At 38.0% G+C, this 27752-nt stretch overlaps 1 protein-coding gene across 9 annotated transcripts; it reads right to left on the bottom strand.

Annotated features, from left to right (window-relative positions):
• letm1 (leucine zipper-EF-hand containing transmembrane protein 1) lies at window positions 1–27718 on the bottom strand. Of its 9 annotated transcripts, none has more exons than XM_038304668.1 (16): window positions 27376–27718; window positions 18443–18500; window positions 17814–18282; window positions 16100–16243; window positions 15756–15893; window positions 14043–14246; window positions 13831–13950; window positions 13542–13673; window positions 13269–13427; window positions 11003–11131; window positions 10717–10749; window positions 9231–9365; window positions 8925–9118; window positions 7781–7813; window positions 7074–7230; window positions 1–4794 (listed from the first exon to the last, which is right to left on the bottom strand). In XM_038304668.1, the coding sequence occupies exons 1-16, from the start codon at window positions 27452–27454 to the stop codon at window positions 4642–4644; spliced, it is 2337 nt and encodes a 778-aa protein (XP_038160596.1). In that variant the 5' UTR covers window positions 27455–27718; the 3' UTR covers window positions 1–4641. The 9 variants fall into 9 exon arrangements, with proteins under 9 accessions (XP_038160596.1, XP_038160595.1, XP_038160603.1 ...); XM_038304667.1 differs by having other exon boundaries at window positions 27370–27718; XM_038304675.1 differs by lacking the exon at window positions 10717–10749.
• Between the last annotated feature and the right edge of the window lie 34 nt (window positions 27719–27752).

The raw sequence follows: 27752 nt of genomic DNA on the forward strand, positions 1-27752 counted from the left end.
TATTCTTTACAATTTATTTAACGCTTATGACACATCTGGAAAATGATCCTTTACAGAAACTCAAAACAATGTAAAGTGCATCTGGAAAGTATTCAAAGCTCTTTAGTGTTTTCACATTTTTAATGACGTTTCTCACTTTTCGTATATATTTGCAAATATTTAAAAATGAAATTTTTACATTGTTTTCTTTTGTGGGGGAAAATAAAGGCAATCTGTTTTCGGGTAGGCCATAATATAACTATACAATAAATGCTGTGAATACTTTCCAGCTGCACAAAACAAAAAATAAAAAGCAGTTATTCTTAGATATTTGAGATTCAACTTGATTGGAGGATATATCAAGTCCCTAAATTAAACAAAAGGGAACATTTCATTGAAAGATTTATCAAAATGGATTATGTTTAAGCTGTTCCCTCATACGGTTGAGGGACAAAAATGGCTGTTAAGGTCAGAGCCTTAGAGGTGACAAGAGCTCCAGAAGGAATATGTTTGCTTTTATAGTTTCTTTCTGTACCTAATAAACATCAAATATCTTCGTATCAAGATTTTGTTCGGACGTTTTATTAGATTAATGCCCTTTGTTCTGCCCACAGAAAAATAAATACCACAAAAACAACCTGCTGATTTATCTAAAACTCAAGTGTGTCAAACTTACAGGAATCTTAAAGGACGGTTTGTATCTTGGGTTCAATCTCCCCAAATCAACACGCTGAGACATACAAATTTTTTCATACAAAGCTAACCAGTGCACGTTTTAAGTCAGTCGGTAACTTTAGCTTCCATCTTAAACAGGAAGTAAAAGGTGGTGATGTAACCAATGATTCTGGATTGGATTCTCAGATAGATTGGATTTGAACCTGCTGCTAGAGCGCCTTCTATCCATCAACTGCACCCAACTTACAGAACTCCTAAAGTGAACCGCAGCAAAACAAAACAAAAAAACTGCATTTCAAAAAGGTACCAATGGTGAACAGGGAATTCTGTTCTTTTCCTGCTGAACAACTTCAAAGCATCTTTGTTTTTTTTGTTTGTTTTTTTATTCAACCAGAGAGGCTTCCAGGCTGTGTGGCGAGAGTATTCATATGCTTGTTTGGTTGGTCAGGTTCTTATAACTGTACGGCTGAAATCCAATCCTCATAACCAATGTTATAGTTAATACAATGCCATTGATCATTTTTACACAAAATGGTCTTAATGTACATGAGAAAAGGTCAGAAAGGTTTTTACCCCTCAGCCATCAGTGTAACTGGTCCCAGACGAAGCTTAGCCTCACTCTGTCTCTGCGACGCCCGACAGAGGAGGAACAAGCTCTTAATCATCCACCTGGACGATTAAAGAGTCCAGGAGCGGATTAAAGGCGGCGGCGATGACTCTTGTCTTATGCCGCTCTGTCGTTTTTAGTTACCCTGAGCATCTCTGCTGGATACAGCAGATTAATCCCAATATCAGCTCAAAAATCTTTCCTGTGAGACGGAATTCAGAAATCCATTACCTTATGGGTTCCTTCTGTTGAAGTAAAACTTTAAAAAGAAGCAGAATAAAGGTCTACTTCAATTCAAATTAGTTCTCATACATCCTAAACGATAATAATCAATATATTACATAAAAGCTGAATTTCCTCTAACCTTTGTTCCATCTTGTAAAATTTACAGACTTTTTAAACCTGCTGTTTTATTAGTAGTACATTTTATATAAATTTAAAAACAAGTCTTATTTGTCGTATTTTCCCTGATAAAGAGAAAGTGATTGATTCAGTGTAACATTTACTTGTAGCTCACATCACAAGACGACAAATTAAACTTCCAAGCTGTTTGTAGAACTTGCAGACGCGTATATACTTTTCCCTAACAACATTCTGAAGGAAAAAAAAGTGACTTTTCTACACTTTGGCATGTTAAAAACCTCAAGCTTGTATGCAATAGACATTTAGATAGAGAGTTAGGAACTCAGCAGATTGATCGAGGATTTAATATAACGCAGTTTGAACATCTTACAGAGTAATGTTCAATCCATCATCTAAGCTAGGATAAAAATTGCCTGTTCTGGCCATTAACTACCGCTGTGCATCAACCTGGATTCAAAGTCACAGGGTGAAGCACAGGATGGGTGGCATGATGCTGTGGGGGAAACCTATCTTAGGCATGGAGAGGAACACTAAAAGGATATAAACAAAGGGCAGTCCTAGTAAAGGACCTTTTATAAGACATGGATGAAAATTCCCCTTTGTGCAGGAAAGGTATCCTAAATATAAAGAGAGTTTTTCTATGCAACCTGAAGCAAAAATCCAAGAGAGTCTGTAGCAAGACTTGTGTATACACTATGTATACAAAATGACAATAAAGGTTGTTGTCTAAGACTAAAAGAAAAAAAACTCTCTTCAGACTCTCCATTCAGTCTGAGCTTGTGCTGCTTTGCACAGATACAATAGTACTTGTAAAGCGCAAAGTTGGTAGAGACATAATCATGACTAAAAGCTGACATATTTGCATCACTTTTGCTCTCAAGAATACATTTCCATGGTGTTAGTCTGCACAGCATTGAGTCTGTCCTCCGAAATGAAAAAGATATTGAAAATGTGGAATATTTACTTGGGTATGACTATTTTTCAAGGCGCTATACATGAAAGTATCATTATTTCCTTAGAAAAAATAAAAATGACTGTTTACAATCAAACACATTCAGCGCTGAAGTGCAAAATGTTTTTACCTGTTTGAGGTAAAACGCTAAACAATCTGATCTACTTTTATATTCAGCTTTATCATCACCAAAAAAAAAATATTTTCTTCTTAAATTCTAAAAAATATATATATATATACAAATAGTACATAAACCAGTGTAGTATTTGTGTCGCAAGAAGATCACTTAGGAGCCATTTCTACCACAATTCTACCAGAACTCCTAAGGATAAAAAATTCAAAGCATCAAAGCTTCATCTCCTCCCTCTTCCAGAACAAACTTCCACTTTTCTGTTTTAGAAAACTAGGGCAAATATTCGGTTAATGGCACATTTCTGTTTTAGAACTATAGCCTTACTTCATACACATTAACCTATCTGGGTTTTTTGGTTGTTTAGTTTTGCAGTAACCACAGTTCCTCGTACTTCACAATACAAAAATGTTGGGTTCTTACAAAGAGGTAAGAGTGCAAACAAAAACTCCAATCAATCAAGCTTAAACTGATGGTGCTATTGCAGAGGAGTGCCTTAACTTGCAAAGAATACGAGGGGGGAACAGGTATGGGTGTTGCTTTGGCAAAAAAAAAAAAAATAGAAAAGAGGACTACAAGCAGGGCAACAAACGATGCCCTGAAAAAATTACAGGGACACAGCTGGGCATCGGTCAGTAGGACATTCCAAGAGAATTTCACACTAAAATTCCATCTAATTTTATCAAAGAACATTTCCATGACTGCTCCTGAAACAACAGATGGATATATAGATATATATGTTTTTATTTTTTTAAAAAGGCAATTTTTTTCGTTGCAATAGGTAATATTTTTTTAAATGTCCAAATTATCTTTCTTGCAAGTGAAGGATAATGTAATTACCCTCTTTTCAGCCATCTGACGAGCAGTGCTAAGCAACAGCTGTGTCAGAGACCTTTCTAAATCCCTATACGCTCAATAGAGCTGGAGAAAACTCCAGTCACATAAACATTAACAGAACTCTAAAGCACAGGAACAGTTTGATGCCGCTGTTCTTCTGTAGCCGTCCCCATTTGGAACATTGGAAAACCGTGATGCATGGTAACCGGTCCAGGTCTAGAGTGTGAAGCGCCAACACAGCCTCCAAACTGCAAACTCAAAGAACCCACGTTTATACTCAAGCAAGTTTAGGCTGCTTTAGAGGTATAAATGTTGAAGCGGATTTAGGTTTATCAATTCAAGTGTTAAAAATAAAATAAGTTAAATCTGTTCTTGAAAAAACCAAACACTACTATCCATGTAGCTCCATTAAGTATGAAACAATCTATATCTGCTTTATTTTCAGAATAAACTGATCTGAAGACTATCCTGATTCAAAATCTCTTTTTTGAATCCAATCATGTCTTCGGTAGCAGATAGTTACAAATTTTGCTGCCAGCAAACAAACAAGAACAAAACCAAATGAGGAAAAAATAGAAAGACCTCCGATAGTGGTGGATGGAGCATGAAGAAAAAAAGAAATCTGGATGGAATGACAATGATGAAGATTATGTTAACTGTGTAAGTCCAGAAATGATATAATTTCTTTCAGATGACATGAATGAAATGAAAGGCAAAGACATTTCACCCCAAACATTATCTACTATATCCCCTAATACATGATTTTTGATCTGATTTCTCCTTAGAGCTTCCAGCTGCTAGAGCCAACTCGGCTCCATTTATATTAATAAATTAGATAAAATTAAACTCAAGTATCCACATAATACATAAGCTTATTTCAAAAAAGTGTTACATAACAGCTTTCAAATTATTTCTGTGCATCAGGGGGAAGTAGGCCCTCTTTTTGGTATTTTTTGTTCACCAGTTATTTCCACAGGGCAGCTGTTACCTTGTTGTTCTCCCTTGACTTGTTTGACGTAATCTGAGAGCCAATACCAGATTAAACTACCCTGTGGTGGTTTTCTACAAGTGCTCCCTGTGTCTTTAAGTGCAGAGCAGTTAGCTGTTGAGTTTGGCTGCCTGCTCCTTTTCGGCTTTCTCTTTGGCCTTCTCCTTCTCTATCAGCCTCTCCTCTTTCTGCAGCATCACCATGATGTCCGCTACTTGGGAGGTAGAGATATCGATGTCCTCCTTGTCAATCAGTTCCACCACCTGAACAAAACGTGGTAAAGAAAAAAAAATCTGTTAGACAATGAAGCATTTCTTTTCATTATTTAAGAGTTTAAAGAAACATTGTGCCTGTAGATAGGTTGTTTTGTTCTGACTTTGTATTTGTCTGATCCAACATAATCTTATTATGCTTTCATAAGCCGTAACTAACAAAAGTTTGATAACAGCAATAAAGCCTTGTGGAATCATGATTTTATATTCACTTTCTCTGAAATTTGTTAGAGATATTTCAAACCAGAGAAGCTAAAAACTGAAGTTGCTCATACAGTGTTTGATAAATCCATTTAATCAATGAAACTGAAGTCGTTTCTGTAAAATGATAACTTCTGAGTCTGAGCAACTTGGAAGAAGCTGCTAAATGTGAAAGAGACCATCCGACATCTCGATCCAAACACCTCAAATCTATATGGACATCCAAGCTATGGTGGAACTGCCATAATTAGTGCTGGTAGTTAGAAAGGAGCTAGGACCAGGAACAGTTATTCATGTGAGACACTAGCTTAACGAGAAAAAGTGGTAAATGTTTTAACTGCACTAAATGTCGATACCGAAAAGCAACTGATAAGCTCCTAAAAGCAAAGCTTTATCCAGAGCTGAACTTTCATATTTTTTTCAGTATTAGAAATTAAACTCCATCTTCATTTTACGGCAAATGTAAAACTCTTACAGGAAGTATTGTATGCCTTGTTACTATATATATTTTTGTACCATATTTCGTGGAAAGAGTTGTGCTTTAAAAAATCTTCATGTACTGCGATTTTTCAAGGAAATAGCATAAAATACTAGAAAAAAATAGGAAAGAAAATACTAGAAAAAAATTACATAACTTTCAAACAATCCATTGGTTGAATAACGTAAATAGTTTTGCTGTTGTGCTAATAGAATTTTCTTTACAATAATTGAGAAAAACAGGTTTTTAGTTTGAAAAGGTGGTTTATTTTGTCGATATATGGAGACCAATCACTGGTCCCCGTAGGTAAAAAAAAAAATAAATTAAAAATCCTCTCTGATGTCTTAGGATAAGATTTAGGACTAAAGTCTGAATGGAAATTAGATTTGTGTTATGATTAGGTATAAACCCATAATTAAAGATGTCCAGATGCAACTTTTTAATTTCCAATATGATACCACTATTGCAGCTTGACCAATAAGGATATTGATTCGATACGATATTAGCACAAATCATACCAGCTTTTATTACTTGTTTTATAATGAAGAATGTTAGAAAAGACTTGATGAAGTAATATTACAAAAATAAGGAACAAAGGTAATTAACAAAAATGTATCAAAATAACTGACCCATAAAATTAAGCAATGAGTAACAGAAACTTTAACAGAAGCAGAGTGTTTCCATCAAAATATTGGGGATTTTAAATGTCAGGTGTTTTTTTTTTTTGGGGTAATAGCGTACCAATACCTGATATTAATACTAGATTGGGACATCCCTACGTGTAATGTTTAGGTTTAGTTTAAGGGTTATGGTTAGTAGAGATGGACCGATTCAGTTTGTTCTGATTTAATCCGATCTGATTTCAACTCATGAATGAACAGTATATCTTTCCATGTGATAGAAGGCCTGACATTAACACTGTAACAAAAAGATATAGTAGGACAGATATAAAAGTATTTTATATCATTCATTGACAAATAAGGAGCATAAAGAAATGAATAATGGTTCCATGTAAAAAGCACTGGGTAAAATCTCCGATATCAAATTACAGATAACACTAATTGGTCAATGTTGGGGCCAAAATCTGATCGAGGTGTCGGATCAGTGATCGGTGCATCTCTAACTGTTATGCTGTAGAAATAGGTTAGAAATGAACGGAAGTCAATGGAAAGTCACCACAAGGATACAGAAACATGGTTGTGTGTATGTAATTATATATTTACATTTTGCCATTTGCAATTTATTCAAAATGCAATAAAGTTTTTTTTTTATATGTACTCTAAATGCTTGATTTTTTTATGTTCAATGTAAAAGAATTAACCTTATTCAACTGCAAAAAAGCTGCAGAATTAACTTGGTTGAGGAAGTAAATGGGAAATGCCTTATCGAAACTTATCGCAAAAAAATAATTACAATTTTCTCTTTAAATGTATGTTTTTCCTTCAGTTTTACTGACTGTTTTTATTGTTCTGTCTCAGACGCCCAAAACGTTTAGGGCTTTAATGGTTCACAATTAGAAAAATCTGTCTAGGGGTATGAATAATTTTGTAAGGTACTGTTTGCTGTATAAATGTTGTAGTGTTGATGTTACTTTAATGACGTCGTCAATGTCGATCTTTCCGTCTTTGTTGTCATCCAGGGATTCTGCAATCCTCTGCAGCTTGTCCTCTGGAATATTCTGGATCTGCCGCATGACGTTGATCAGCTCGTCGATGCCGATCAGGTTCTCCCTGAAGGCGTAGAAAAGACTGCATACAGGAAACAGTTACCGGCTTGGAGAGAGTGTAAAAGGTGGTGGAGATGTCCAAAACTCAACTAGCTTAGTTCATTAAGGTCTCCCAAATCACACCGATCCGACTGATTTATTAGCTTTGCTGATTAAGCAAGCAGATTTGGTCAGTAATTAAGTCCATGCTGAAATAAAATAGAAAACATGGTCTTTATGTTTTCCTTTAAGTCTGATTTGCTGCTTTAATAGTTTCAAGTTCCAAACATAGGTTGCAACGTTCCATAAGAAACGATATGCAAAAGTTTTCATGCTTTTACACAAAGCATGAAATTTTACTGCTTGAAATCAAGCAGTAAAAGAATTTTGTTTTGATTCAACTGATTTAGTCAGCAGATCAATGCCGTTAAGCCATTTCCAAAACACAGCAACCTGTGGCAGAGCTCTGGTGTAGTTCTGAAATTAGGAACAGTATCAGATCGATCGTCTGCAGAAATATTTCAGCCCATGAAAAACCCAGATGCAGTGCCAGAGTCAGCCAGGCAGCCATGGTTTAACACAGCTCAGCTTACCTTGCAGCATCGCTATACTTAGTAAAGAATAATCTGCAAAATTTGAAATGAATCAGGACTGGATTTGGCATTTGATTGTAAATGTTTTCATGAATTAACTGATTTTTATCTTTTGTCATCTCCATTACGGATTTACAAAACAAAAAAAAGATAAAGGTGCATTTGAAATCTGGGTTCTGAACCGCTGGTGTAAATTCTGGCGACAGACACCCAAAGGGTCGCTCCACTCAAACAGATTTAAAATCCCTTCAGAGTCAGAAGAGATAACTGAAAAATATTCATATTTATCTTCTGTTTTTCTTTTCATAACTTATTAAAAAAGGCACCTCTGAATCCATGCTTCATCCTAAATGTCAAATATAAACATTTTTAACAAGCGGTTGTAGATAAATATGAGAAAGGGCTCAAAAATAACCTAATAATCTTTTTTTCTTTAAAGAAGATTTATTCCCTTGCCCTAACTCAGGCATTGCGACTGCTTTAGGTCGAAACTTAAAAAATAGATCCTGTAAAATGCTAAAATATTACCGGCTAAAATCACTGAACAGAAAAAAAACAAAAAAAAACAAACAGCTTAAGGTGGGGGTCTGAACGTCATTAATTTTCTAGATTTCTCATGGAGAATCTAATGATGAATTTGGATCAATATAAAGGGCTGAAATTTGAAAGTTGCCTTTGTAAACAAAAGTATCGAAACTAATTTTTGAACCGAGGTACAACAGCAGAGTTTAAAATCAGAGTCAAAATGTTGGGAATGTTCAGCAGTGAAGAATGTTTAGCATCCTCCACCCAATAGTTGGGGTGGAAGATGGATTATTTGGTCCAGAGGTATTTTCTGAGGTAGATTTTTAGGATGGTACTCAGATTTAGGTCTGGGTTATGTTCTGGAAACAACAGAGAGAAGAATGGACCCAGAAAGCCACCATGGTTCACCCCAGACGTCAAAATGCTCCTTATGTGGAGGATGATGATCAACAGAAATATGATACTGACCGAATCAAAAAAAAAAAAAAAAGATCAATTCAATTTAAAACTAATGTTTTATAAATCAACGGAAGTCTCCACCATTTTTTAACACTGATTTGATAATTCAGAAGGTACAACCACATGGATGTGGATCAGCTTTCAGATCTGGAGCTCTTACCCAACAGGCGGAGTGGCTCCGCTGTCCACCTGCCCATCCAGGATGACCTTGTCCTTCTCCAGCTCCAGAATGATTTTATCAATGCGACCGATCATGCGGGTGACTCTCTTAGACAAACGCTGGCTGGCCTTCGATTCCTCTAAGGCTTTCTCTTGTCCGCTCTTAGAAAACTCCTTTTTTATCTCCTCCAGATCCTGGAGGGGAAACATGCACACAAATGCATAACGACACGTTATATACGAATATATGCGCAACTTATCTAATATTGAAAAATTAAACAAAGTTTAAAATGTTTCTTAAAGGCACCTCATTGTACTCCTGGACATCATCCTTCAGCTCCTCCAGTTCCTCTTTCTCCAGGGTAAGCAGTTTCTTCTGCTCCTTCAGTTTAGAGCAGGCGTCACTCAGAAGGTCAATCTCTTCTTTGGTTATCTCCTCATCCTTCAACATGAAGAAAGGATCAGAGATGATATTCTGCCTGGAAGATCTATTTAATAAAATGATGGCAGCCTGCTAGGGACATTATTTACAGCAAAAGTCACTATTATAAAAAATCTCTGAGTGAAGAGAATAGCTTCTTTTAAAGGTTTATTTTGGTGTGTTTATTCAGAGGTATTTAAGGTAGTTTAATATGATTGGTTGTGGAGGGGTTCAGCTGCTCCGACTCTGTTTGCTAAACGCTGATCAAGTTCAGACACATTTATATAAAGGTATTTACCCTATTCAAACACGCATGTCACATTACAACCAGAAAACTTTAAATGTTGTATTTCATGTGACGGATCAACATAAAGTAATACTTGTGGTTGATTTTATTCATCTATAAATTTTTTGTTGATAAAATTATATTTTTTCTTAGAAATAAAAACCAAAAATGTTTGTTTACCCCTCCCCCCTCTACTCTGATTCACCTGAAGGAAATTAATGAATAGAATCCAGCTAAGTCTCTGTGTAAATACAGATGTTACATAAAGGCTGCAGATGTTGTTGAATGGAAATTAGTCAAAGGGTTATCATTGCTGGGAAACCACAATTAAAATACAACATTAAACCTTTGACATATTAGTTGATAAAACTGTAACTATGTTTTACACGTCAGTGGAATATAATAGGCTGTAAGCAGCATGTTGACCTCTTTTAACATCACGATAAGTTTGGCTAAAATTAACTTCACTAAAATATCAGGTTAGAAATTTTATTGTGAAACCCTATTGGCTTATCATAAAGGGTGAGGATGGGTTCCAAACCCTGAACAGTTGAGAACCACTGATTTAAAGTGACGTGTAGCTGTAATGCAGTGGTTTTATTTAACATGACAAAATATGAGGACAAAAAAACAAGATAACTAATAACACCGAAGGACAAAGTCTGTTAGGACTGAGGGTTACCTTTCACAACCAGTCAATACGTTTTCACAAGAGGGAAGGAAATCTACTGACAAAAGCTGGAAAATGAAAACATTCATCCAGTTACCGAACAGACGGACTGAAAGAGGGAAAGGAAAGGAAGGGGCGGCGCTACTAGATATAGGTCAAACAGAACAGCAAATAAAATTTAGCATTTCATAGAATTACAAATTTACCAATAAAGCCAACTTTGACTTTATCCTACAAACAGGAAATTACATAAAGTCTAAAATTCAGAGTTATCCATTTAATGTCAGCTGTTCTCTATCCTAAAATACTGGAACAAAATGCTAAAATTATTTGCATATTCTGAGCAACCCAAAATGGAACAGGGCTCAGGAAAATAAAAATACTATGTCTGTCAGAGGAGCAATATTAGACCTAACCTGGAAACGCAGAAACATCTGCCACTGTTCACACTGTTAAACAAATCCAAACAGAAAGATCACAACAGATAAGTGTGAGAACAAAACAACCTTAACCATCCAATCCGGGGGCCCAGAATAAAAACAGCTTTAAGTCTAGACTGATAAAGTTCTACTTCTCTGATACTACGAAAAAATGTCTTTATCAGATTCACATGAAAGGAAAGATGTGAGACTACAAACACTCAGTAACTACACATTCCCAAAACTTAATCTACAAATTCGAATAAATATTTAATGATATTACCTTGTTCCCCTCAATAACAGGAGCTGTATCCCTCAGCGTCTCCAGATGAGCTGATCTGTTAGCCTGAAATGATGCTGGCTCTGCGTCGCTGCGCTTCACCCCATTGGCTTCAAGCTCCACCTCATCCTCCTGCAGGATTTAATATGATTAAACCATCAAACATGAAAAACAGACCAGCAGAATAACATCTTGGAGAGGACACTGAGGTCATCATTGGGCTGCATTAATTGCATTAATGTCAATAACCCATAATAATATTGCCTGGATCTAATAGGCTGATTATTTAACAGCAAAAAAAAACAAAACAAAAAATGGATCTAATATCACCGCAACTGTGTAGAAAAGTGAAACTCTTTTTGGACACTTTTTTTTGGATAGTGAGAGAGTCTGAATGAGTAAAGATGAGGCCTCAGAACCTGTACCAACTGTCAGGCATAGTGGTAGCAGCATCATGCTATGGGGTTGTGATGGTACCTAATGGGCTGCTGCATATAAACCCAGAGATGGTCGAAACACAAATGGATTTTTTAATAGAGACAAAGACCCAGAACGTGCAGCAACAATAGGTCCATAAAGGACAAATCAGGCTTCAGTTCTGGAAAACCCTTATTTTAGTTATACTGGGATAGAGGGATAAAACCTCGAGTTTCACTGGGAAAACAGCCTAAACTTAGAGCTAAAGCATTCTGATGTCCCTATGAAGTTGAAGTACATGTCCTTGCTTATAGTACTAGTGATGCTTTGAAGACCAATCCTCAGCGTTGTCGGTGTACAGCGAGGCATTACAGTACAGAGGGGACTTACTGGCCTTTTCTCAACATCTGTACTTTTGTTCTCATGTGCTCGTGTACTCGAAAAAGGCCATAAGCCTCAGCCCTAGTGCTGTTCCAATTCACAAGAACAAGAAGACCAAGAACAGACAGAGTCCCCGGATGTTTTTGTTTTCCCTCCCTCTTTACAGAGTATGCATCAGTAGACTTGTCCATTCTTGAGATTGAAAGCTGTCCCAGCATGCACCGCGGCAGCAGCAGCTTCCAGGGGAGTACTCACACAGCTCAGAGTATTAAGTTAAATGTTCTCTTCTGTTTTGCCATTGTTCTAGTGCGTTTTAAGATAATTTAAGGCGAGAACATTACACTTTTAAGCGTCACTATAAGGCCCATTTACTTATATAGTGCATAGTTTTTTTTTTTAAGTTCAGATGTTGAGAGGACCGCCTCAACCAGCGGGGCTCTGAGGCTAACCGCAGCCCGTCTGCAGCAGCCCTCTCCTGGCATAGCTGTGTGTGAAGGACAGCTGGCTCTGATGCCAATTTTTTTGTTTTATTTTGCAAAATGTATACTTGATTTGTTTTTATCCGACTGTTAATTATTATTCCCCCACCCAAACAAAAGGTGAGAATTTCTTATTATCTAGAGACTATTATTAAAAGGAGGTGAAATGCAGCTCCAGACGAGCCAAGCGTGTGGTGACATCACAAGTATGCTTCTGTTCCAATTGGTCCATATTTATGCTGGATGCTCCCATTCTCACCAAGTCCATACTTTCCTGTGTTCTTCTCAAGAACATACTTGGCGAGGACACAAGTCTGTCCTCGGCCATTTAGTACAGGAGCTGCATCAGTGGCCACCTTCAGGCTGTCTGGTAGTTCAGCTTTACTGCCAGGAGATGGCGGCACATCTGTTTATCTCTGCTCATCACACCCAGTGCTGGGGTTCTATTTAGGCTCAAAAAAGACCTAAAGACTAACATGGCGGACACTTGGAGTGCATAACCTCATTTTAACATAATCAATTGGATATTGGTGTTTTTGTTATAGGCGTAAAATAAGTCTCCTAAATAACTCCACCAGTTCTGATAAAAGACAAGTCAAATACACAATCTAGATTGAGCTGGAAATTGGGAAAAAATATTTTTAAGATTTCCCAGTTTTTGTTTAATGATCATTTTACACTAAAACTTGACAGAAAGGCATGAATAAGTCATATAAAACCAGAAAGGAGCAAGTTATGGTTATGCTGAAAACAAACAGCACTGTAAAATTGAAAAGAAAACAACATTTATTAAATCTTATTTGAGCTTTCAAACCTTTTATAAAGGTGTTATAAATAACAAAAACACCTCACCCAAAATATTCATCCATCCAATTCTTTCATCTGAAATGATTGAACCTTTCCTCAAATCGACGTTATTATGTTAACGTTGAATAATAAAGAAAAAGTGACCCTAAAAAACATTTTTAAAAAGGTCTTATGATGGGCTTTACCTTGGCTGCCTTCTCTGCAGCATCAGCCAGCCTCTCCATCTCCCGATCCTTGGTGTCTTGGAGTATCGCTGCCTCCTCCTGAAGCATCGTCTCCAGTTTGGTTTTGTTGTCCACTTTGGAGAGCTCCATTTCAGCCACCTTTAACTGAGCCTCTTTGGTCTAAAATTTAAATGTAGCCATTACCAAAAGTATGTAAATTCCTGATATACAGCTAACAAAGTCCTCTACAAACTGGATCCATCTCCTTTTTTTTTACTAGGGTAGTCAACATACCACCATTTCAGGGAGAGTTTGCAGAGTAGTTTTGAGCTGATCAGCTGGAGAGAGAGTGTCTGGCAGGTACATGGCTCGAGACAGAAGCAGCAGAGATGTGGGAATCTGTTGGTTCAGATGTAGCTCCAACCACTGCAAACAAGCATCAGAAGATGACCTACACTGATTTCTTTGGAAGAAACCCTTTAAATGATCTAGATCAACCTGTTCTTTCAGTATTTAAAACTTCTTTGAGTAGAAACAGTAAAGCTGCTGATCTGAACGATTATTTTTTATTTGTTTCTGTTACCTGGCTGAGCTGCTCCCTCAGTCGTTCCTCTGTGACTCCAAGAGATCTCATACCTCTGACCCGACAGGCTGCCTGTACCTCATTCACGCTCAGACTCTCTACTCCCTCTTCTGCTATCAGCTGGAGGGTTTGGAGAGATGGGTGTTAAAAGCATCGCCCCAAATTATTATCTAACAACAGATAAAGCTGATATAGCTGAATGAAGCCCATACCTTGTCATCTGCACGGATGTTTCGGAGCTTCATGATGAGCTGGAAGCGGAGGAAGTTGTTGGTTCCGATGGACTGAAGCTCCAGGAGGCGACAGAGAGCCACCAGCTGAGGTCGGGTGAGGTTGTCGAGAGTCAGCTCATCCTCAAACAGTTTGGAGAATTTAATGATCTGTTCATTACTGGGACGTTCTCCAGAGTCTCGGATCTACAGGAAGAATGGAAGGAAACCATTTTGAATGGTGCAGGTAATGAGTACAGTCAGGTACCAGTAGGTCTGCTGGGTGTATGAATCTACCAACATTTAGTTCAAAATTTAAAGTTCAGGACTGAACTTTGAACATAAAGCCAGAGCTTCGATATGAAATGTTTATAGTCTCACTGTAGTACTCAAAGGCGAAACTCCACTGCTAGTTCAAGCTTTCGATTGCCCTTCGCAGGTTCTCTCCAAGGATTGCTCTGTTTTTAACTCCATTTATCATCCTATCAACGCCTCCCCAAACACCCCAATCAGAAGGCCTTTAGTAGCTTTTGGCTGACTTTTGTTCTGCATAAAGCAGTAGATTCTCTTTATCCTTCATTTAACACCAAAGCTGTGATAAAAGGCATTAAAAATGTAAGTACATAGCAAGTACCAAATTACTCAACATTACTGAAGTACAAGCAGCTCTTAGCATTGTTAATTTTCCATATGTTGATTTTGTAATTATAACATACTTAGGAGTGAAGTTATTCTGCTGGCTTTCCTTTTCTTTCATGATGGATAACACGGCTTTTCTGTCAACAACGTCTTCTCAACTTTGCATACTTTGTGTGAGGGATTGCTGCAGATTTCATGACACTGTGCAAACAATTGCCTATTAAAGCTACTTGCTCCTCCTTTCAGACAGGAGGCGGTGCACACAACACCAGGCTCAGAAACCTATTATTTTCTATAGCTTGTGCCACACAGGAGTAGTTTGTCGTAGCACCAAGAAACAAGCAGGGATAGATGCACATATGGCCGACAGAAACCGGGTCATCCAGTCCAAAGCCATAAAGATGAGGAAGCAAAATGAAGGAAAAGTTAGTGTTTGTCTAAGAATATGACCCAAGGTTGCGATTATGGTTGCTGTGGAAACGGGGCTCTTTTGCAATCTAGAAATTCTCAATCTGCCCTTTCCACCATCTTGGCTTGGGTTTCTTCCTCCCACAGTCTTTTCTTCCTTGCTGCTTTAACTAACCATGCTAGTTAAAGCAGCAAATAAAAACACGCAGAGCCAATGTTTTCAGTAAAAACCTCATTCTGTATGAAAGGTCCACTAAACAGAACACTTTTAACCAATCTGTCTGTATCAGTTCTATTTAATTAACTCTGTATAACGCTGTATAAAAGCCGTTCTATCTGCATTCACAATCTTCTGGAGGAAACTGTATACTGGGTGGCTACTGAAGGCAAGATGCTAGCCTGGTATTTGATATAAACTCATCATATTGACCATTATATCTTACATTTACACACCACAGTGGTTTGTCACATAAAAAAACAACTAAAATATAAGTCTTTACTTAAAATCCCAAAGTGTAAATAAAAGCATATCAGTGTCTATGTTTCTAGAATCCTCTGTTTGTATTCAAACAGAGAATTTGTATTTGCATCTGTGTACAAGCTGCATGTGGCCTGATTCACAGTCTATGCTTCGTCTCAACCAGAAGCCATCTGGATCTGGACTCTGACCTTTTGGAAGAAGGTGGAGAACTCCTCGGTCACGTTGCCCTGGGCAGCCTTGTTCCTCAGTGCGATCTCTTCGATGGTGTCCTGTAAGAACTTGGCCATCTCCAGCTTCACTCTGAGCTCCTTCTTCAATCTTTCCTCCTAAAAGCACATCAAAAATGTTATGTTTTCCCTTTCCGGCAATGAAGACGACACTAAATAACTTGATTTATTAATAAAGTGTTTAAAAAAAAGCAACTGGCAGAATATCTGAACCTACATTGATATGATTCCATTAATAAGATCTTCTAAGTTAACCAATCAAATGTATTAAAGACCTGAGAAATAAAATTATTAGCGTTTGTTACCTTCTTTGACTGCGTTTCAAAGGTAGAAGGCAGCATGTTGGGGAACAGCTTCAAAGCCACAGGAAGGAGAAACTCCATGAATGGGACGATGATGAAGACCAGGAAAGGCAGCAGCCTGAAGACATCTGCACACGTTCTGAGAAACTGCAAACATTTTTCAGAAAAAGGTAATGAGCACAAAGTATGATGATGATATATTTTAACAAGCTTTAACTGGATGCAGCTTTCTAGCTCAACAATGCTGCATTTTATAAAGAAATCCAGCAGGGGGCAGGATCTGTCCCTTAAAGTCAAACAGAAACAGGAGGAAATTTTTGGCATGAAGAAAAAAGCTCCTTTATAGTTTTAAGAGTCAGCTATTTTAACTCTCCGCTCTCCATGCATAATTGCTGCTTTTTTATTTTTATGTTTTCATAGGGCTGTAAAAAGGCAACAGTGGACATCCGTGCCTAAAAAGTTCTTTCTACAACAGGAAGTGTGTAAATTAAGCCCAGAGCGGAACAATCCTCCTTGTAAAGACGACCTGAGCCAGACCTGCTCCGATTCATTGTACAGCTGTCCAACTGTGGCTTCCTGACTGCCCTGAGACACAGTAAACGTCCAGAGGCGAGAAAACCACGACAAGAGTCTTTTTTTCTTCGTCCTTCCACCTGCATTTCAGTGGGGCAGTGGGATGAAGGATTTAGGCCATCTCAAGTGAAAAGCCCTTTGTCTGCAGGCCCATTGACACGTATATCATCCGCTGGAGGTTTGGGTATCAAAGCAGAGGCAGGGGTGACATTCTAGAATGGAAAGAGCCCCGAAGAGAGGGCGGAAAGGAGGAGATTAAGGAGGCAATGCCATTCCAGGTTAGATGAATGGGGTGTAGATGGGTTTTGGAACATGCGCACTGAAGGAGGTTCTCGCATTTGAAAAGAGTTAGAGGTGGTGGTGCTGCTAAGAGAGAGGGGAACCCGCGGTCACAGAAAGCTTCAACTCTGACATGAGGCCTCATTTCCTTTATTTCACCAAAGAGATCAGGGTAGATGCTGATTACCTGAAGCAGTTTTTTTTTATTTTTTCCAGGCTCTGAAACTTTACTCTAATATCTGTTGGAATTATTTGTACTATTAGAGTCTTATTAAAGGGCAAACTAGTGATGACCCAGTTAAAAAACTGTGAGTATTTAACGCACCATAGGAAGTAAGACTCAGTAAGACCATTTTCACATCTCTAAGTGTTTTTCAACGCCAGTAATTCATCTTCAACCACAGGGTGTGTGAGAAGATTTATAAAGCTTGCTGACAACCACAATATATCTGTTCCTAAAATAGATAATAAATGATTTCCTACTGCAAAAACATTTTTTAGATTTTAAATATATTCTTACATCATAGCTCTTAATCAGTAGGTAAAAGCTTTAATCTGAATTAGGCCACAAGATTTAAATTAGCATGAATTTCATTATAAACTACAATAAAATATATAAGCAATGGTGGTATTATATATATATATATATATATATATATATATATATATATATATATATATATATATATATATATATATATATGCTTAAGGAAACCTTCAATCATAATATGATGTTACTGTGACCATTGACCTCTGGAGAAAAGCAATGTTGTGGCCAGTTCCAGCTAATCTCACAATAACAAAAATGAGCCCAGAAGATCTGAAGAAGGGAAGGTTTTAGATGTAGAGGAGCTTCCATTCTCACCTGTCTTCTCTCACGGCGAGACAAAGGATTTCCATTCAGGACCCTCCACAGCATGCGTCCAGCGATGGTGGTATCGATCCACAGCAACCTGAAGCCATGGTAGTAGTGTTTGATCTCATCAATCACCCGCTGCCGCAGCGTCCTTCTGACGGGCTCAGCATCCAGCGTGGGACTGTACACGGGCCCGCCTTCCTCCAACTTCTTCTTCTTGTCCTTTAGTGAGCGCAGGGATTTCTCCACCTTCGAGTCATCCCACCTTCTCCTCGAGGTGTGTATCCACCTGACAGCCGGGAAGTACTGTGGCGGTCCTGGGTTGCACAAACCAGGACCAGAGGAACCGACGGCAAACACACAATAGGGTCGACGTGGGTCAGAATTCTGAGAGGGTCCCACATATTCATCAGGCGAGGCGAAGGAAGGACTGACTGAGAAAACACGGGCAAAGCTGCCAAGTCGGAGCCCATCAAGCCTGCGGGAAACCAAAAAGTGCAACAAATACAGCAGCGATAAAAACGTCTGAAAAGAATCATCCTCAGTTTTTTTTTTTTTATGACAACATATTAGAGATAAAGAAATTCAGTGATTTTCAAGATATGCAGAAACTGTAAAGAAAATTTCAAATCGCTTACTTTTGACTGGTGAGTCTGAGAGTTGTGCAGTTGAAACAGGGACCATCCTGCAGCTTATCTGAAGCATAAAAAAACAGATCAGCATTAAACATTTGGACTGTACACAGACGAAATTCTATGTAAAGGGAATTGAGATGCTGTTTTGAATTGGCGTAAAATGAATAAACTTAATTGTTTATAAGTAATTCGGAGGAGACATTCCTCAGATCAGATGAAACACTAACATCTGTTTGCATAAGAGTGGTTCAGTCAATGTTTGACGCATAGAAGGCTACATTTTTTTCAATTTAACTCATACATTGTAGTTTATTTCTAAATTAGTTTGTTTTGTTTCCCAGAGAACTCCACGTCCAATCAGAGAAAGCTTTAGTTATTTCTATTAAAAGTATAATGGCCAAGGTTAGAATATTAATTTACATATGCAGATCTAACCTTTACCCAGAAAGACCTGCAGATCTGTAGGTGCTGCTGAAGGTGCAAGTAAAAACTCCAACTCATGGTATTTGAAAATATCTCCACTTTTTACCTGTAGCTGTATCACATAAAATCTAATATTTGTGGTTGTAACACAACAAAAGAAATAAGTTAAAGAACCGAGAATAATTTTAAAACTACTGCAATGGTCTTTCAAATTTAGAGAGATGACTCCCATTAGTTACACATGGAGATACTTTAGGAAGTCACGCTGTGTCTTATGCAATCATCTATTAATGAACATATAACAGAAGCTTACTGAAATCTTAAGCTAACATCTTGCTTTGCTAAGTCATGAAACAGCTAATGTAGTAAACGCACAGGAAACTAAAAAGTCAGATAAAGCACTTAAGATATAAATTATTACTTAATATAGATTAGAATTATGAAATAACACATGTACTCTGCCAGATTAGTAAAACATATTCTGTAACATATATCTTCGCTCCCAGAGGCACACAGTTGGCTTCACAAACTCAAGTGACATGTACTGAGAGCAAAGGTGGAGAGCTGAATCTCTTCCAGCCAATTACACGAGGGCCGGGAGCTTGTCCACACCCTCTCACATGGCCGGCTGGATTTAGTCCAGCAACGTCTGGTTGTACATGATAACCAGGGGAACAGAGTTTACTGGAACAGTGTCCCCTCTATGGCCGACTAGTTTAACAAAAAGAAAAGGCTGGAAATACAGTAGATAACACCTCATGTTTACATTGTCCTGTTACTCTGCGGCCTGTCGGACTCTTTGGTTACAGTGCGACTTTCACCCTGCAGCTGTCTGGCTGCAAGGAGATGAAACTGGAATCCATGGGTGTCTGCACTCTGTGAGCAGTTTACCAACAAACAAGGACACAGATCCATTCATTTACCTTACATGCTCGGAAAAAGAGTGGAAGTTGTATTTACGCCTTAACAAATTCAATACAGATGCAAAACAAAGACAAATTGAAGCATTAAGTAGAGGTATTGTTCTGTTGGCAGCACAACAGCAGTAGCATCAGTCACAGAAAAAGACATTTCCATGTTTTTATAATTCAGAATTATAAAAACATCTTTAAGATTTTATTTTATACATGATTAGTTTTCTCCTTTGCTTTCCGTTTGGTTAGAGTTTTCACAGATGATGATCAGACTCAGACAACTTTAAGCTGGCATGGCTATAAGCGGTGACTGTCTGGTTGAAAAAGGTTTTAAATTAATTTCTTTTTTTTTTTCTAGGCAGCAACAATACTCATCTGTGTAAACGTCAGTACTATCCATTAGGTGTCCCCTGCTATAATGTAGAAAATCATTTATAGGCATTTATGTAGCTCTGCTGTTGATTCAAGCTGCTTAAACAAAGAGTCCGTTGTCATTTTTCTCCTAATCTTTTCTGGGTCGACACAAAGCCGTCTGACACAAGATGACAAAATAGGATTTTATCTAGTGGCTGTACAGATAAATGACTCCTTGATGTTTGCATAAAGCAAGACAAACATGTTTATCTCTGATACTAATACTGCAATAATCGATACTATCTAATATAAGGTGCAGCTTTATTTTTAAGGCACACCTCAAACACACCTCGTGTGATAGTGTGGAATAATTTTAAAAAAAATGGGCAAACTATCAGGAAGTGAATAAATCTGGTTCATCTATGAGTAGCACTTTAATAGTTGAAGGTGCCGGTTTATAGGTTTAAACAATTATCATCTGTAAATGTCGTGGAAATGTGCAGCATTCATCAGGGAAAATTGTCTGGTGCCCAATAAAAAAAACAATGCATCGGGATGAAAGCAGCAAACCATGAAGCATCACTATTTAAAGACCAACATGGAAGCCTTTACTACAAAAACAACATAAAACGCACAAAAAGATAAGACTTGCAATACAAGTATCCTGCGGCCCGTTTCACAAAGCAGGTTTAACAAACTCAGACTCAAATCCTTAACTCCGAGTTGATCTAGCCTAAGGTTGGAAACTGTGTTTTCGGTTTCAGAATGGCTGCAGTGAGTTAGTTTAATCAACTCTGTATAGATCCACTCAGAGTTGAGCACGTACATAACAAGTATGGAAAGCCCTTATCAGCGGAGCCCCACTTCGACGAATTACCATGACAACAGGCAACAGGTAGTGCCTATTTCACCCAATAAGAACTAGAGATTTTAATGCAGAAATGAAATAAATAAAATGGATAATGTATTTAAAAGACAGCCACAGCGCTGCAGTTGCAAAGGAGAGGAAGATTGTGTAGAACAAGACTGCTGCTGAATTAAAGCATAAGTTTATATGAAGAATTCTATAGCAGGCAGCTTTAACACTTATTAAAAGCACTCTCCTCTCTCTTGTTCCAATTGTAGATCAGTAAAATAGAATTTTTCCAGGTCAAAAATCACATTCATAGTCAGAATGACATAACAGATTTCCTAAATTATATTTTTGCAGCAACAAACTGCATTACAGAAAGTTGAAAAACATTATATACCTTGAAATGTTTACACATTCATCTGCTTGACTGAATATGTATTTATGATATCTGAAATAAATTTCTTCCTAGTTAAAATAATATAAATTATGGCCAGTAATATAGAGAAATGGAGTTCTGAAATTCTATTCTAACATCCAAAGTGTTTATTTTAGAAATAAAGAATGCAATTTTGTTTGAAATTTTCATTTTGACAAGGAAAACATTTACTTCAGATATCAGAAATACTTATTCAGACAAACTAATAAGTATGAAAACAGCCTAACATAGTGAATAATCACAATAACATTATGGGGGGAAACTAGTTTACATCTTGAATGATACTGGATCAATGTATCTATTAGGTGCAATCAACCGTCAGCAGGTGTAGATGGAAGTATAAAAACGTTATAACAGGTAGGACCATCATCTCATAAGGTACCCCAATAACGCTGTTGTCATTAGGGATGGGGATCGAAACCCGGTTCTATCAAGGACCCGGTTCCAGTTTTTTCAAAACCCGAAAATCAATAACGTTTGGGCTTATCGATACCACTATCGAGTCTGGTCTTTTTTTTTTTTTTCCCGGAGGTCCTGTAACATAATTGTGTGTCCCTCGAGTCGCGTCACAGCATTTAAATCTAATCAATCCAATCACTGCAGCATGTCTACCAATGTTTTGGAATGAAATTGTAAGCAAACAGATATTAAAAGTAAAACAAGTGAAGTCTGGCAGTTAACTTTGCTCGCAACTCGAGAATGGCTGAACGGAAAAGACTCCTCCTCCTCCTGCTGCTGCCCCGCCGCACCACAGTCGGGCCCGTCTTCATCATCCACTCAGAGAACCACTGGTTAGCGCGCACACAGACTTTGTAGCTTGTCTGGTCACTTAAAAATGGTAATTGTGAAATCCGTGTTGTAATCGGCAGCATACAAGCTAGTTAGCTTAAAAAGTAAATAAAGTTTCAGACGTGCTGCGTGATGATGTGTTCAGGTTGGCTCAGTAAAACGACAATTAGGTTATCATGATGCGTTCAAGTGTAACGTAAAGAAAAGGGAAATTGAGTTTTTGGCGAGAAACATGAGTAATACAGTTGTATATTGCTGTAATTATTTTACAATATATAATTAAACTACTGATGCCAACATTTATTAAAAATTACATTTAATTTAAAATAAAATTATTTATTTGATAAATATTTTCCTAATCTCTAAAAACCTGATGAAAAGTGACAGACATGTTAATTTTTCTGCAAAAAAATACCTGTTAATTTATGGGCTGATATTTTATTTCCTTTTTTTCTGACACAGCATATTATTCATTTAATTTATATACATTATGACATTTTATTTTTCATTTGGTGCTGCTGATATATTCTAGTTAGTTTTATGTCATTTAGAAGTGGCCTATTACATTAGCCATGTTTACTGAAGGCTAGAAACTTTTTTGTTATGCTCACTTGTTAAGCAATAAAAGCAATACCAGTTCTGTTAAAAACATATTGTCGCATCGTCTTTCCACCAAATAACAGAAAAGTATCGATAGTGGTATCGATAAAGACTCGGATCGATAAGGAGTATCGATAAAGGTATCGATATCAATAAATATTAACGATCCCCATCCCTAGTTGTCATACAGATCAGTTCTGTTAAATATAAGTTAAAGAAGTCAGTGTAATACTGCTAATGTCAGGATGGATAAGGTCTTAGATGTATGTGATGGATTGTGAGGTGAAACAGTAATGCTCATAAAGATAACTGGATGTTAAAGGACATCTATACCCAGTTTGAAAAAACCTCTTGTTACAAATATTTAACACTCTGTGAATTAATGCTGCCTATTCTTCAATTGGATCCTTGTCTAAAAGACATGCTACGATTGTGTTTTAACACCTAATGTGTCTCACAGACCTAGTAAATGTTTTCCGAAAAGCTACGCCAAAAATCTCTTGACTAAATTAGTAAATAACACAAATTGATTGTCTTTAAGGAGGGTGGAGACAGCTTACTGAAGAAAACCTGCTCCCCACCAGGTAACTCTGGAGAGAATATTACTGCGGAAACAGGAACAGAGGTTAAGTAAACCTTGTTTGTGAAATGGGCCTCACAGTCTGATAGAAAAAAAAGTTAATGTTTTTTGTTTTTTTTTGCCACAATGAATACTTTTACATTTGAAGGAAATTGTGTGGGTGATTTACTGCAGGAGGGATCGGTGCACTTCACAAACTAGATAGGATAACGGGGAAAGAACACATGTAAATATTGGATGTCTCAATAAATAAGTATGGAAGGTAACGCTAGGCGAAAAATGACTCCTCCAAATGGACGCTGACCATAAACACAGAGACAACCTAGCTCTAAAGAGGCTTATGGTCAACAAAGGCTAAGTTTAAGAGGGGCCCTCACAACTCTGAGGCTTGGGGCAGAACTGAAAAGGACGAAACACACAACTGACTCACCAACATCAGTTCTACGAAGAGCAATGGGTCAAAATGTTTAGATTGAGCAAAAACTTTGTAAAGTAAACTAATTTTACTGGGGCAATTTTCAAAATACTATATAAAATACAAGTAATAAAAATGAACGTATACTTTCAGTTAGTGTGGGCGATTTATCCATAAACATCCATTTATCAGATTTTTGATTATAAGGATTGAATATGGATTTTTTTTAGCAATCCACCTGGGCTTTCATAGTTTAGTGTAACATCAGGTCATCACCTGTTATTCTTAGATGTGTACTTATAACTGATCAACTAGCAGATAAACACATAGCTGCTAACACGTAGTGCGTTATATTTTCCTTGTTTGTTGTGAAACATGATTCTTTGCCCTTCGTATTAAGGTCACCTCTCAGAGGAAATGATTGAAGTCAAAGATAGTTTGTGAAAGAAATGTTCAATTTTTCATTTGTTAATATGAAACTGATTAATTTGATTAAGTAGAAAAAAAGAGTCAGGGAATAGATTTTTAAGCCATATTATTCAGCCCTCCTTTCCAGCTTATATAAAATATTATATATAATAAGAATTTAACTTTATTGGTCTCACATTGGTGAAATATACCTCTGCATTTAACCCATCCCTTTGGGGAGCAGTGGGCTGCTATTGTGCAGCACAATCGGGTGCGTAGGGTCTTGCTCAGGAACCCAGATTGGAGGCAGTGGGATTCGAACCGGGTACTTGCAACCTTCTCAGAGCACAAGCGCACAACTCTAACCCCCTAGGCCATATATATATATATATATATATATATATATATATATATACACTCACCGGCCACTTTATTAGGTACCCCATGCTACTAACGGGTTGGACCCCCTTTTGCCTTCAGAACTGCCTCAATTCTTGGTGGCATAGATTCAACAAGGTGCTGGAAGCATTCCTCAGGGAGTTTGGTCCATATTGACATGATGGCATCACACAGTTGCCGCAGATTTGTCGGCTGCACATCCATGATGTGAATCTCCCGTTCCACCACATCCCAATGATGCTCTATTGGATTGAGATCTGGTGACTGTGGAGGCCATTTGAGTACAGTGAACTCATTGTCATGTTCAAGAAACCAGTCTAAGATGATTCCAGCTTTATGACATGGCGCATTATCCTGCTGAAAGTAGCCATCAGAAGTTGGGTACATTGTGGTCATAAAGGGATGGACATGGTCAGCAACAATACTCAGGTAGGCTGTGGCGTTGCAACGATGCTCAATTGGTACCAAGGGGCCCAAAGAGTGCCAAGAAAATATTCCCCACACCATGACACCACCACCACCAGCCTGAACCGTTGATACAAGGCAGGATGGATCCATGCTTTCATGTTGTAGACGCCAAATTCTGACCCTACCATCCGAATGTCGCAGCAGAAATCGAGACTCATCAGACCAGGCAACGTTTTTCCAATCTTCTATTGTCCAATTTCGATCAGCTTGTGCAAATTGTAGCCTCAGTTTCCTGTTCTTAGCTGAAAGGAGTGGCACCCGGTGTGGTCTTCTGCTGCTGTAGCCCATCTGCCTCAAAGTTCGACGTACTGTGCGTTCAGAGATGCTCTTCTGCCCACCTTGGTTGTAACGGGTGGTTATTTGAGTCACTGTTGCCCTTCTATCGGCTCGAACCAGTCTGGCCATTCTCCTCTGACCTCTGGCATCAACAAGGCATTTCCACCCACAGAACTGCCGCTCACTGGATGTTTTTTCTTTTTCGGACCATTCTCTGTAAACCCTAGAGATGGTTGCGCGTGAAAATCCCAGTAGATCAGCAGTTTCTGAAATACTCAGACCAGCCCTTCTGGCACCAACAATCATGCCACGTTCAAAGTCACTCAAATCACCTTTCTTCCCCATACTGATGCTCGTTTTGAAATGCAGGAGATTGTCTTGACCATGTCTACATGCCTAAATGCACTGAGTTGCCGCCATGTGATTGGCTGCTTAGAAATTAAGTGTTAACAAGCAGTTGGACAGGTGTACCTAATGAAGTGGCCGGTGAGTGTATATATATATATATATATATATATATATATATATATATATATATATATATACTTGGTGGCGCAGTGGGTAACGGGCAACCGAGTTTGAATCCGGCACGCGGCCCTTTCCCTGCATGTATCCCTCTCTTGTACCCCCTTTCCTGTCAGCCTACTGTTCATAAAAACGAACCACTAGTGCTGTGAAAACTAAAAAAAAAAAGGGCAAAACACAATCCTGGACAAACTTTAAAACAGAAACACTGAGCTTCCTCTGATTCCCTTCATGGACCCGGTTTTGAATCTCAGCTTTCAGGTAGAGTGGCTAGCCTAAAATGACAGCAACCTTGTGCTCAAGTTGTATTGACTTGAATTGGTGACTCTTGAATCAGGGAGCAGCTGAAGGAAGTGATCATCCTCTGATTCAACAGGAGATATAAAAAGGCATTGACCTTCACACGTGGAGGCTACGGTATTTGTCTGAAAATGTGGGCCTGAAGCCAAAACCCGGGAGCAGTCAGTGAAGACAGATCATGACGAACTTAAAATCTAAGAACGAACCAGATGCATTAAAGATATTTTTATTCTTACTACAGACATCCATACAAACACAATCAATGTCCTCTTAAGACCTCACAGTGATCCACTTAGAAATTACATAACAGAAGCGCAGCCAGACAAATCATCTTGAAACCTACCCCGGGTATTCATCAACTAGCTAATGCTTGGCTAGTCCGGATCAAAATCAGCCAAAGTCAGGCAGACATTTCATCGTTATATCAGCTGTAAAACTATGTTGATTCTGAAACTGGGCTTCTTCTTTGAAACAATATAACACCTCTTACACAATATCCCAACGTTATGGCGTGTTGAGCAACACAAAGATAAACCTGGAGCAACCATAGATAACTTGTACTTCATCTTGGACATAAAGTCAGCAGATAATGCACTGATCAGCCTTTTCATGATCTGAAGAAATTTCCATTTTGACCTTCTAATCTGCTTATTTTAATTTTTCTCAGGACTAAAACACAAAAGAGAAAATATGCTGATTGACAGAGGTAAAAGTTTGGAACCTAACATAAAACTCAGTGAGGCTGTAAATGGAGTGAGCTCTCAATTTTATTTTATTTTTTTTCATCATATTTTCATTATTCTTCGTTTACCTGCCGAGTATAAATAGGTGATATAAGCGGTATCTGTTTGCCATGGCAACAACAGCATCACCTCAGGCTGCAGAAGGGTCAAAGCTTAAGAAGAATACCCTCAGATAACCTGACTCTCTTATCGTGTCCTCCTGTTTTACACGCCATTTGTCCAAAAACGTAAAGTTATAAATAACTGACATATTGGAAAGTAAGCAAAACAAAATAACTCGTGATTAAAGTTTCCAGCTAATTCTGTTGTCACCTTCAGTAAAAATAAACTTAGACCGATTTACCCCCGGAGAAGACAGGGCTGTTCTAGATGCTAACATGTCTAAGCTAACGAGTAGCTTAATTGGTTGTGTAAAGCCTATTTTAGCGACCGAAACAGACACCTTACCTTTACCTTTCCGGAATTCATTCTTCAACGACCGAGACGTTTTCATAAAAGGCGTCCGGGACCGTGTAAACAGGATTAAGGCCATGCTCCGAGGGCTAAATTAGCTCCTTTTAAACAGTATGTTCAGATAGCTAGCTGCTCGCCTCGCTAGCTACGGCTTCCACCGGACGTCAAATTTAACGGTCTGGTTAAGCGGTGCATAGAAATCCACACTATAGGAGAATTTTAACAGTCTAAACGAGCTCGCTTAAATGGTCAGTGGAAAACACAGCCCCATGTCATGCCCTTCCTTTTCTTTCTGGCGCATGACAGACAGCAGCCGGGCCGATCATTTTGAATGACGTCAAAAACTATAACTTCCGGTGTCAAAATAAAAGCTTGAA

This window comes from Cyprinodon tularosa, unplaced genomic scaffold (assembly GCF_016077235.1).
Source record: "Cyprinodon tularosa strain WSP-4 unplaced genomic scaffold, ASM1607723v1 ctg54, whole genome shotgun sequence".
NCBI lineage: Eukaryota > Metazoa > Chordata > Actinopteri > Cyprinodontiformes > Cyprinodontidae > Cyprinodon > Cyprinodon tularosa.